Source organism: Oreochromis aureus, linkage group 17, assembly GCF_013358895.1.
Source record: "Oreochromis aureus strain Israel breed Guangdong linkage group 17, ZZ_aureus, whole genome shotgun sequence".
NCBI classification, from domain to species: domain Eukaryota; kingdom Metazoa; phylum Chordata; class Actinopteri; order Cichliformes; family Cichlidae; genus Oreochromis; species Oreochromis aureus.
Genome location: NC_052958.1, coordinates 28,322,277 through 28,333,851, shown reverse-complemented (window position 1 = coordinate 28,333,851; position 11,575 = coordinate 28,322,277). Strand labels below are relative to the sequence as shown.

Here is an 11,575-nt window from a genome sequence, read left to right as displayed (position 1 = left end):
TAAGCAGTTCAGTTAATCAGATATCAGTAAAGTCTGTGGTGCTCTGTTGTGAAACACAGATGAGGAGAAAGGGTATTAAAACCTGTGTTTAATTTAGAATGCCAATTTAAAAAAAAAAAAAAAAAAAAAAAAGTGTGTGTAGCATTCCCTCTTCTTTTAACAAGAGTCTGTAAACATGTGATGAGAGCAGCTGCGAGATTTGTCTGATCTTGGAATCTGGCTACTCATAATAGCTGCACAACACAGTATCCATGTTCTCCAAAGCTGCTACAACAAACAACCCCCCCCCACACACAAAACAAAAACCCACATACAAGTAGTTTAATATTTCAGTGAAAAATACAGTTTTATAATTAGCAAAACATCACAACACAAAACTCAATGTCCTTTATTTCAGAGATTTATTTATTGGAATTGCAACATCATCTTCCTCTGCTGCTTCTGTCTACTGAGGAGATGAGAATCTGCCAAAGAACAGGATGGACTTGGTCTTATTGTGTCTGATGAAGAAGAGGAAGGGGTGATCTGCTGTGAAGTGTGTGTCCGCTATAAAACTTTCCACCTTGATCACAGCACCTGTGGCTGCAGCGGCCTCCGTGCCCTCCTCATTCACCTCCGCAAAGGCCTTGTGGACCACCGTAGAAAGGAAGAGCCCAGCTTCACCGTTCATGCCAGACAGGTTAGCCCTTCCTGCACAGAACACGTCCTTCATACCCAGTTTAGCCAGAGGTTCATTCAGCTCATAGTCTTCCTCCAGCTTGAACTTTGGCAGGTGAAGGACAACTTCTGAATCAACTTCCATGTTTTTCCTGTCGGTCCATTCATTCAGCCTCTCCTGTGTTAGCTCCTTCTCCAGCTGGAACACAGTTAATACATTTGGTCATATTTCTTTTGCTCAGATTTAGATTCATTTTATACAGGAAATCAGGAGCTGCCTGTTAAATTTAAACATTTAAGAATGTAAGTAAACTGAAGTGAAGCATTTGTGTAAATGACCTTTGAATGGTCAGATATAATTTGGTAATATTGACACGTATATTTGTTTTGGAACTACTTGGGTTTTATTTTGAAGTCCATGCTTTTATTTTGAAACAGGAAACTAGCGCAAAACACAAGATGAAGGTTTGTTAATAACGTGGGTTTTACAATATGGCCTTAAGACGATAGATTATGTATATTGTCTGTATTAATTAATACCCAGCTGACAGTGGCATGAGTTTTGTTAATGTTACCTTTAATGTAATAAGTTATGTGCAATCAAAAATGTTTACTAGCTTACAACTACGAAAACTCTAAAGTAAGAGCAAATGGGGTGAACTGCAGCAATGTCATAAGAGAATTTTAGTTTCCAGTGAAAGGACTTACCACCTTTTGATTATGTAGGATTGAGAGGTGAAAAATATGCATAAGATTCATGATATAAAGTGTAATTTGATGTTCATGTTATAGTTAGTGTGCAGGAGAAATGAGTGTTTCCTTAATATTTTAATTTTGTGATATTAAGATTTTAGGTTTTTGACAGTGTCTTCACCAAATGTTTCAGTGAACCAGACCTCTAATAAAAATTCTGTGAAGCATTAGTATAAGAGACCATCATTCAATCAGGGATGCTACAGGAAGAGGTTTTCATGGCTTTTCTTTACAGGAACTTGTTTCTAGGCTGTGTACCTTCAGCAAAGGGTCTGAGGACTCCTTAGGCAGCAGAATGAACATGCTGAGCTCCTCAGCCACATAGGGCAGCTCCAGGATCTGCAAATCATGGTCAGGAATGTAGTTGTAGGGAAGCTTCTTCCTCTGGTGCATCATCTGGACTGGTACAGTCTCATTCTGACACACAGGAAATCCAGACGACCAGATCATGTTATCATAAAGCTTCTGATGGTGCTTACCTAAAACGTTTTAAACCGTTTCCTGTATTCAGAGTTTTGATCCAGATTTTGTAACCTTCAGTTAAATTTCTACCTGTCTGATTTTAAAGGGCATCTCTTTGGTGTTTGCCTCCTCAAATCTGTTCCTCCAGTTGCCCTTGAAGTAGACAGCATTGACCAGAGTCAGTAAGGTATCTTTGTTGACTGTTCCTGGCTTCAGAAGGTCTTTTATCTTATCTGACAGGAAATACAGAAACAACAATATTTCATTATAATCCACAGAGGATGCTAAAATGATTCCCTGCTGTTCAGGATGTAAAAGATGCAGTCTCACTTTCTGTCTGCTGCTCGACCCAGCTGTTGATCTCTGCTCTGCAAGCCTCTGGAGCTCCGATGAAGTCCACAGCCTTCAGGTCTGCCTGGCAGTACCTATGTGTGGCTTCAAGGAAGTCCTGCAGAGAGCAGACATCTGTTTATTAATCCAGTCTTTGTAATGAAGAACTTTATGAAGAGAATCATTGATGTGGACACTCACTGGGAGGAAGTAGGCAGTGTTTTCTCCATAAAGACGGTTGGCTAGTTTCAGGATGTAGGATGCAGATGGTGAGTTGATGTCAGCGTTCAGTTTCTGGAAGTCTGCATGGACGCCTTCACCTGAGCTGAATGAGAGGGCCTGTGTGGCATTGAAGACAAAGACTGAAAGGATGTGACACTGAGCCTGAGCGACCCTAATGTAACAATTTATGGTCCAAAGGCAGAAACTGGACAACTTTATTCTTTCAGCATCAGGTTTAATAATAACCTTTACCACACTGTCAGTCTCACTGAGCATCATGCTCTCACTCACTATACTGTTTGTAGGTTTTATGGACTTTGATGCCATTTATAAACACAAATTGCTGATGTCAGACTGGGAACATCTTGGATTCAGAATTTTGGCCACATAAACAGCTTTTCAAACATGTTTAACGAATGAATTCTGTCCATTCATAAACCTACTGAAAAGAAAAGAAAGTTTATAAGACAGCCCTGGTCTCACAAGAAGGTGTGAAATTTCTCCAAAGATATAAATATATATAAAAGAACCAAACAAACCAAAACAAGAACAGACAGCAACATCTGATAAGACACTTTGTGGAAACAGGTGAAACTGACTGCTTTTAAAATGCAACGAAGGCTTGAAGTTGCACAGGCGTGCTAGCTGATCAACTGATGGCCTCGTGCAGGTAACAAGTGACAGTGAGCTGACCTGAGCAATCTGAGCTGCAGTGTCTCCTTTAGCTCCCAGGTAGACCATGGCCAGGGCTGAGCTGATGCTCAGAGGAGAGACAAAGATGTTTCCAGCAGGGTTTGTCTGGCTCAGAGTGCGGAACAGCTCCAAGGCAAAGGCTGTGTTTGAGCTGCTGATGGTGGACATGGTTGATGGCGTTTTCCTGTAACATGCAAACAACCGTTTAAACTGCTACAGCATTACATACAGGAAACACAGTAAGAGACTTTATGTCTAAGCCACAGGCGTCGAACTCCAGGCCTCGAGGGCCGGTGTCCTGCAGGTTTTAGATGTGTCCTTGATCCATCACAGCTGATTTAAATGGCTAAATTACCTCCTCAACATGTCTTGAAGTTCTCCAGAAGCCTGGTAGTGAACTAATCATTTGTTTCAGGTGTGTTGACCCAGGGTGGGATCCAAAACCTTCAGGATACCGGCCCTCGAGGCCTGGAGTTCGACACCCCTGGTCTAAGCAATGAGGGGAAAAAACCCTTCAGGAAGTAACACCATCACTGCTGTGAGAATATAGAAAATCACCCCAATCATCTGCCAGCTGTGCATTTATTTTAACAACCGAGCCGTTTTCACATAGCTGGTTTCTGTGACTTAAGCACGCTTTACTCACTGGGTGCGAGAAATTCAAAGCAAGATGAGAAGAGAAAGAAAAGTGAAACTCGTAGACACATAAAACGAGGAGAAGCACAGGAATGAGGAAAGCGTGTAAATAAGGTTGGTGGAATAAAGAAATGCGGTCCTACGGAAGATGATCAGGGCTTTAACAGAAAAGAAAAGAAAAAAAGTGGGGACTTGAATCTCAGAATTCTGTAAGAAAATTCGTCCCCACTTTTTTCTGTTTCCAGTGGCAGTGGAATCTTCTTCTGGTGATGGCTTATTTTACAGAGAACAGCATGACTAGATCTTGTGTGTAAACCTGAACTCAGGTCGATCGACTCTGACGGGAACGGTTGATGGGAATGTTTCAGAGAATGAAGTTTCTCTAGTGCAGTTCATTGTTAATTCATTTAGTTCCCACGAAACCTGGAGCCGGTTCTTAAAAGCATATTTACAGTCTGACTCTAATCTCGGACTGTAAGTGCAACTCACAGAACAGAGTGCCTCCTCTCCGATCTGATCATTAACGACATATATTACGGCTCCTCCAAACCGACGGCCGCGGCAGGCTAAACATGGGGATGCTGACGACACGCAACAATAACGCAGGAAATGCACTTCTGAGCTACTGTTCTCTTTACTCAACCATTATACTATTCAAACCACACTTCAGTACATGGGATCCAATATAAAACAACTGCACAAAGAAAGATGACTGCCACTCTCAAAGTGTTACACCAATTATTATGCCAAATTGCGATATCCACCCGCAGAATCAGACAAACTGCGCATTCAGTTGCGGTCAACAGAAAGTGTTACCCCACGCTCACCGTTTTGCTCATCAAACAGCAGGTGCGCTGAACAGGTGAGTGCAACAACATTTATTGCCCAATACACACCCATGAGTCACGCCCCACAACCGTGCACCAATGCAGTGTGTGCATTTTAAACCAACCCTCTTAACACCAAAAAGGAAAAACTCACATATGGCTCCTACAACATATGCACATACGTACATTCCTCTAAAAAATACTCCTGTGTTCTGGCCGGAAATGTTTCCTCATTGCTAACTGGTTTTTTTTTTTTTTTCTTCTGTTACATCATCCAGGACCTGTATCTCATGATGCCCTCCTGTAACTCTGTTAGCCGACTAACATCCTTCAAGGCTTTCCTGATTCTGGTATCCAGCTTTCTTCTTCTTCATGACGGGCATTCTTGATATTCAGGGTGAGTTTGTTTTTCGAGCAATGAATATGTTAAATGTAAAAACAAAAAAACAAAAACAAAAAAAGAACAACACTAAAATATGTTTTTTCTTCATTGCTGATTGGAAGCATATTGAAGTGATGGCTATTCTTAAAACCTTCAACTTTAACTGTTAACAGATGAAAGTGTCATATATTAAAAATGACGAGAATTATTTAATAACTGTAAAACAGCCCAAAATTCTCCTTTCCATGAAAGAACAGCAGCACACACAGCTGCATACAGTGTAGGAGTGATGGAGTTTTCAGAGTGTCAGCAGATGGCGACAGAGAGCTTGTGAGAGGACCCGGCCTGACTGTGGAACTGTAATCTTTTTGGCCTCACAGACTTCTGTAGAAGTGGAACTCTTTGCAACCATAGGTAATGCTGATTGCTGTCCATTAAAAAGAATGCAGGTTTAAGGACACTGCAGTGCACTGGCTTCTCATTTCAGACCTCTGTATCCATGTCCATATTTTACAATGTCTGAGTTCCAGCAAATACTTTATTGCCAGTTTTAGGTAATTAATTTGAGTCCATTTCTTTCAACGGCAAAAACGACTTTACTTTTTCTTTTCTTTTTTTCTTTTTTTTTACATATTTGTGTCTCCCATGAGGAGTCAACTGTTTAGTGGAGTGCCCATTGAAACTGATCATAAGATCAAAGTCATAATTTAAATTTTGTTGAGATGCCCTGCTCTCTGTATCAAAATTCCTCTCCTGATATTGCTGCACCTTTACCTCTCTCAGTGCACGTGGATGTATTATTATATACAAAGTGATTACCAGTTCTGTCTCTCCTTCATCTGCAGCTGATTCTTCTCATTTCAAAGCTGTATGTATGAAGCTTCTATCAGAATGTTAAAGTGGTGTGCTGCATGTTGCTGTCTACAGCCTGAGGATCATAAAAATAACAGTGACTCCTCGTTGCTCATTTGGAATGCGTAGTCCTTCCTGCTTGACTCATTGGAAAGTTTTCCAGTGTATTATCTAGACTGCACTTAGGATAATTACGGGGGAATAAACACACAGGCGTTTGCCATTTCCTGGACTTGAACATAGTCTGAGAGAGAGAAACTTTATTGACAGCCACTGATATATATACACATGTACATCACTTGCCAAACACAATGCATGTTATAGGCTGTTTCCATTTTCCTTTATATACTCTCTGCATTAATTCAAACATTGTCCCGTGCCCCCTGTTCCGGGGGCATGATTGGGAGGAACCGTCAGGGTCCGGCAGTCTTCCGCGGCCTACCTGCCCGTTGTGTCCATGTGCGCTGTTTTTGTTTGTGTCGCCGAAACGACCTCTCAACCCAGAAGTGTTCTGGTGCTGGAGGTAGCCGCACCTGCCGCTCATCAGCTGTGCTGATTGACATCATCGGAGCGACCTATTAAGCAGTGCGCCTGAGCTTCAGTTAACGCTAGATCGTTGAGTTAACCCTCATCTGTATGGCCGTGATTGATAGTGTTTAGAACCTCATGTCACGATGGGGTACGCTGGTGTGTTTATGGAGCGGACCCAAAATCAGACGAACAGTAACGAAAAGGGAATGGCTGCAATCACAGCATTGTAAGATGGTGAAAGATGTACCCTTAGGCCCCCTCCTCGATTCAGAGATGGTATTTCCCTTTTCACCCAAATGGCCTCGACTCCAGGCTTAAACCAGCGTTCCTCCCTTTGCAGCCATTCCCCAACTGTCTGTGAATGGTACTCATGGCCATTGATCAGCGGTCCTTGATCATTGAGCTTTGATTAGTGGCCATGAGAATTTTCATACTAATGATTTAGGAACTGACCTCCCAGCCTGTTGTTCATTCAGTGGTGCTAGTTTCAGTCATTATGCAAATGTACTGTTTATAAGATTTGGGGAAACCTGCAGTCAGCTGAGACTGAAGAAGTCACTTGGATGAGTGATGAAATGTTTCTCCCACTGAAAACGCTACATCCAGATGAACAGAATCAACTTTTTGGGATTTACTTACCTGGATGATTGAGCGTGCATCAAGACGTTCTTTTGATTTGGTTTAATAATATGCTGCAGCAGAGAGAGCACTCTGGTCAAACACCAAACTCCTCTCTGAAGATGGGCGCTGCCCTGTGCCTTATATGCAAAGTGACAAAACATACAGACAAAGACATTCCACAACACTTACACATTGCCACATCACGTGGGTCTATACCTTTAGCTCATCCTCCCAGATAGAGTTATGACCTTGTTTTTTACTTAACCGTCACCTAAAGATTAACTTCCTGAAGCCTCCTCCTTCTTCCATGAGTAAAGGAGAAGGAGTCCCACTATTTGTCTAATCCCCACAACGCCTGGATGTCTCTAACTTACTCACAATGATCTAACTGTGTTTGTGTAATAAAGCATAAAACACATATGTGATGCTATCATATATGTATATAACTAAATGACACAAAAAGTGATATTACTAAAAGTGAAATTGGAAAAACATGTGGTCATTAATAAAATAAAGAAATTTGCATCACACCCACCTCCTCAGTCATGCTGGTTATCATGATTGCCACTGAAATAGTTTATCAGCATTTGGGTTTTTAGGTTTTTTATTTCAAAATTATGTCACTATGTGTTGTGCCATTTCAGATTTCTGCTGAGGGGGCTCAGTGACTAATTTGCTGGACCTGGATGCCCAAGGATCTTTCATAACCACGACACTGCTTCAGCGACTGGCAGGATTCACATGTTTGCATCATCCTTGCACACTACTGTGTCACTGTTTCCTGATACGGAGGTACATTTAGCATTGCTTTCATATCCTCCTTAGAACCAGCTTGTTCATTTATTTCCTCTGCAATGGACATTTGTTTTTAGTCTATGTCTTTTGACTCATTTGAGATATCTTACTATCTCCTGATCTACTAAATAGAGGCCATCCCGGGCTTTCCATTGATGCCTGATGTGTTTGGGTGGTTTCTTATAGCTTCAAAGAGGAAGGAAATCATAAAAAAAGTTCAATGGAAAGATTCTTTTGTACTCGGTTCTGAGGACGATATATCCACATGAGTCATTGTATGGAAGTTCATTCAGTCCATCATATTGAGCCTTTTATATTATTTTCTGATTTTTTGATGCTGATTTTCTGCAAAGTGAAACTTCATAAGTCTGTACAGGTTTTGCTTTGTGTAGCCACATGTGGAGTTTCTGTGCATTGTAGGCATGTTAATGATTAAATGCTGCACATCTTTCTTTGCTCATTGTCCATTAAATGTTGGCTGCCTCACCTGCTTGGCTGTCTGAATCCCACACGTCACGCCACAAATCACGCTTGTTTTCTCATGAGTAATTAGTTTTGGCTGTCACTGTCACTTGTTACTGTCATTACTGCAGTCCAATCATCTTCTTGCCTGCCTTCTTCGAACCATCAGCCTTCGTGTCGCATGGTTTAAATCTGTGCTCTCCATCATTTTCATGGATTGTAGTTGTAGGGCTTCTCCTTCATCTACATAATCTGGACTGGACAGGTGACTAATGATGTCATTTATATCTGTAGTGTGTGCTACAGCCCTGAGCATCATTTGAGAAATGTTGATACTGAACAACATAAGCAGTTTAGTTAATCAGATATCAGTAAAGTCTGTGATGCTCTGTGTTTAATGTATAACCCCAATTTAAAAAAATGTTGACAGACTATGTAAAATGTAAATAAAAACAGACTGCGATGATTTTCCCACATTTTATTCTCAGCAAAACACAGAAAACACATCAGATGTGTAAACTGAGAAAAACTGATAGTTTTGAGTAAAGAGCATCATGACTGTCTCAAAAATGTTGGTACAGAGTCGTGTTTGCCACTGTGAAACATTCCCTCATCTTTTAACAAGTCTATAAACATGTGACAAGAGTAGCTGCTAGATTTTTTTTGTGATATTGGATTCTAACTGTTCATTTGTCATTGTGGCTGTAATAGCTGCAGCATGCAGTTTAGTATACTGTAACAGAAAAGGCCTTCCCTGAAAAATATGCTGCTGTAATAACTGTATATATTTTTCAGCATTGCTGGGGCCTTTCCACCTACTAGAACTTGTGCTTTTATAGAAGTACCATCTCTTTTGAAAAGCAAAATATTTTATAGAAGGTACACAAATGTGTCTGATAAGTAGTTTAATATTTCAGTGAAAAATACAGTTTTATAATTAGCAAAACATCACAACACAAAACTCAATGTCCTTTATTTCAGAGATTTATTTATTGGAATTGCAACATCATCTTCCTCTGCTGCTTCTGTCTACTGAGGAGATGAGAATCTGCCAAAGAACAGGATGGACTTGGTCTTATTGTGTCTGATGAAGAAGAGGAAGGGGTGATCTGCTCTGAAGTGTGTGTCCGGTATATAACAATAAGCGCTGATCACAGCATCTGTGGCTGCAGCGGCCTCCGTGCCCTCCTCATTCACCTCCACAAAGGCCTTGTGGGCCACCGTAGACAGGAAGAGCCCCCCTTCACCGTTCATGCCAGACAGGTCAGCTCTTCCTGCACAGAACACGTCCTTCATACCCAGTTTAGCCAGAGGTTCATTCAGCTCGTAGTCTTCCTCCAGCTTGAACTTTGGCAGGTGAAGGACAACTTCTGAATAGGTGCTCATGTTTTTCCTGTCGGTCCATTCATTCAGCCTCTCCTGTGTTAGCTCCTTCTCCAGCTGGAACACAGTTAATACATTTTGTCATATTTGTTTTGCTCATAAATTCAAATTCATTTTATACATGAAATCAGGAGCTGTCTGTTAAATGATCAAATTTAATAAAGTAAGTAAGCATGTTTCTAGGCTGTGTACCTTCAGCAGAGGGTCTGAGGACTCCTTAGGCAGCAGAATGAACATGCTGAGCTCCTCACCCACATAGGGCAGCTCCAGGATCAGCAAATCATGGTCAGCAATGTAGTTGTAGGGAAGCTTCTTCTCCTGGTACATCATCTGGACTGGTACGGTCTCATTCTGACACACAGGAAATCCAGGCAACCAGATCATGTTATCATAAAGCGTCTGATGGTGCTTACCTTAAACCTTTGAAACTGTTTCCTGTATTCAGGCTTTTGATTCAGATTTTGTAACCTTCAGTTAAATTTCTACCTGTCTGATTTTAAAGGGCATCTCTTTGGTGTTTGCCTCATCAAATGGGTTCCTCCAGTTGCCCTTGAAGTAGACAGCATTGACCAGAGCCAGTCTGGTATCTGCGTTGACTGTTCCTGGCTTCAGAAGGTCTTTTATCTTATCTGACAGGAAATACAGAAACACAACAATATTTCGTTATAATCCACAGAGGATGCTAAAATGATTCCCTGCTGTTCAGGCTGTGGAAGATGCACATTCTCACTTTCTGTCTGCTGCTCGACCCAGCTGTTGATCTCTGCTCTGCACGCCTCTGGAGCTCCGATGAAGTCCACAGCCTTCAGGTCTGCCTGGTAGTACTTCTGTGTGGCTTCAAGGAAGTCCTGCAGAGAGCAGACATGTGTTTATTAATCCAGTCTTTGTAATGAAGAACTTTATGAAGAGAATCATTGATGTGGACACTCACTGGGAGGAAGTGGGCAGTGTTTTCTCCATAAAGACGGTTGGCTAGTTTCAGGATGTAGGATGCAGATGGTGAGTTGATGTCAGCGTTCAGTTTCTGGAAGTCTGCATGGACGCCTTCACCTGAGCTGAATGAGAGGGCCTGTGTGGCATTGAAGACAAAGACTGAAAGGATGTGACACTGAGCCTGAGCGACTATAATGTAACAATTTATGGTCCAAAGGCAGAAACTGGACAACTTTATTCTTTCAGCATCAGGTTTATGGGCTCAAAATGTGGTCATAAATATTTTGTACTTGTAAATCAGGATTTGTATGTGTAAAAAGAATTTTTGCGTAAACGCACAAATTCTTTTTACACATACAAATCTTTTTTACACATACACAAATTCTTTTTACACATACAAATCTTTTTTACACATACAAATCCTGATTTACAAGTACAAAATATTTATGACCACATTTTGAGCCCATATCTTTCGTGCAGCTAAGAATAAACCCTGAATGGGACTTTGGAGTCCAAATCATTCAGTCGGTCGACCTCTGCTATTGACTTTTTTTGTTTTGTTACATCAGCCAGGACCCGTATCTCATGATGCCCTGCTGTACCTCTGTTAGACGACTAACATCCTTCAAGGTTTTCACTGATTCTGGCATCCAGCTTTCTTCTTCTCCATGATGGGAATTCTTGTACTGTATATAGCGGAGATGACAATAAAGTTTACTTTGACTTCAGCACAGCAGCAAGCAGGCGCACCGAGGGCTCTCGCGCTCGCTTTTCGGGTATAGAATTTCGAAAAACAGATCGGTGCAAATTATAAGTCTGTATCATAATATCTGGGGGTTTCGTGTTTGTTGGTTTGTTTTTATTTTGTTTTATTTTGCGAGTTGGTTATTGGATGCTGCTCCAGCCAGTCAGAGAATCCCCCGCCGCCCCGCCCTCTCCTCCCTGTGCAGCAAGCAGCAGGCGCACCTCGCAAACGGAGGGCGCCCTTACTCCCCGCAATTGGGCGATACAAAACCGATCGGTGCCTATGCCATTC

The 11,575-nt window shown here is 41.5% G+C and overlaps 2 protein-coding genes and 1 long non-coding RNA gene across 6 annotated transcripts; 1 reads left to right on the top strand and 2 right to left on the bottom strand.

Moving 5' to 3' along the window:
- Window positions 1–382: 382 nt before the first annotated feature.
- LOC116330449 (leukocyte elastase inhibitor-like) lies at window positions 383–4,709 on the bottom strand. Of its 3 annotated transcripts, none has more exons than XM_039601548.1 (7): window positions 4,581–4,709; window positions 3,118–3,301; window positions 2,404–2,541; window positions 2,203–2,320; window positions 1,963–2,105; window positions 1,669–1,827; window positions 383–856 (listed from the first exon to the last, which is right to left on the bottom strand). In XM_039601548.1, exons 2-7 carry the CDS (start codon window positions 3,283–3,285, stop codon window positions 446–448), a joined length of 1,137 nt encoding a protein of 378 aa, XP_039457482.1. In that variant the 5' UTR covers window positions 3,286–3,301; window positions 4,581–4,709; the 3' UTR covers window positions 383–445. The 3 variants fall into 3 exon arrangements, with proteins under 3 accessions (XP_039457482.1, XP_039457480.1, XP_039457481.1); XM_039601546.1 differs by lacking the exon at window positions 4,581–4,709 and adding an exon at window positions 4,243–4,442; XM_039601547.1 differs by lacking the exon at window positions 4,581–4,709 and adding an exon at window positions 3,473–3,498.
- LOC120434078 lies at window positions 3,620–9,126 on the top strand. 2 transcript variants are annotated; one of them, XR_005608936.1, is made up of 4 exons: window positions 3,620–3,867; window positions 4,859–4,977; window positions 7,611–7,758; window positions 9,019–9,126. It is a non-coding gene; the product is annotated as an uncharacterized LOC120434078 (long non-coding RNA). The 2 variants fall into 2 exon arrangements; XR_005608935.1 differs by lacking the exon at window positions 9,019–9,126 and having other exon boundaries at window positions 7,611–8,212.
- A 63-nt stretch (window positions 9,127–9,189) lies between these two features.
- LOC120433843 (leukocyte elastase inhibitor-like) lies at window positions 9,190–11,209 on the bottom strand. Its single transcript, XM_039600790.1, has 6 exons — window positions 11,188–11,209; window positions 10,538–10,800; window positions 10,337–10,454; window positions 10,093–10,235; window positions 9,799–9,957; window positions 9,190–9,663 (listed from the first exon to the last, which is right to left on the bottom strand). The coding sequence occupies exons 1-6, from the start codon at window positions 11,207–11,209 to the stop codon at window positions 9,253–9,255; spliced, it is 1,116 nt and encodes a 371-aa protein (XP_039456724.1). The 3' UTR covers window positions 9,190–9,252.
- Window positions 11,210–11,575: the final 366 nt, after the last annotated feature.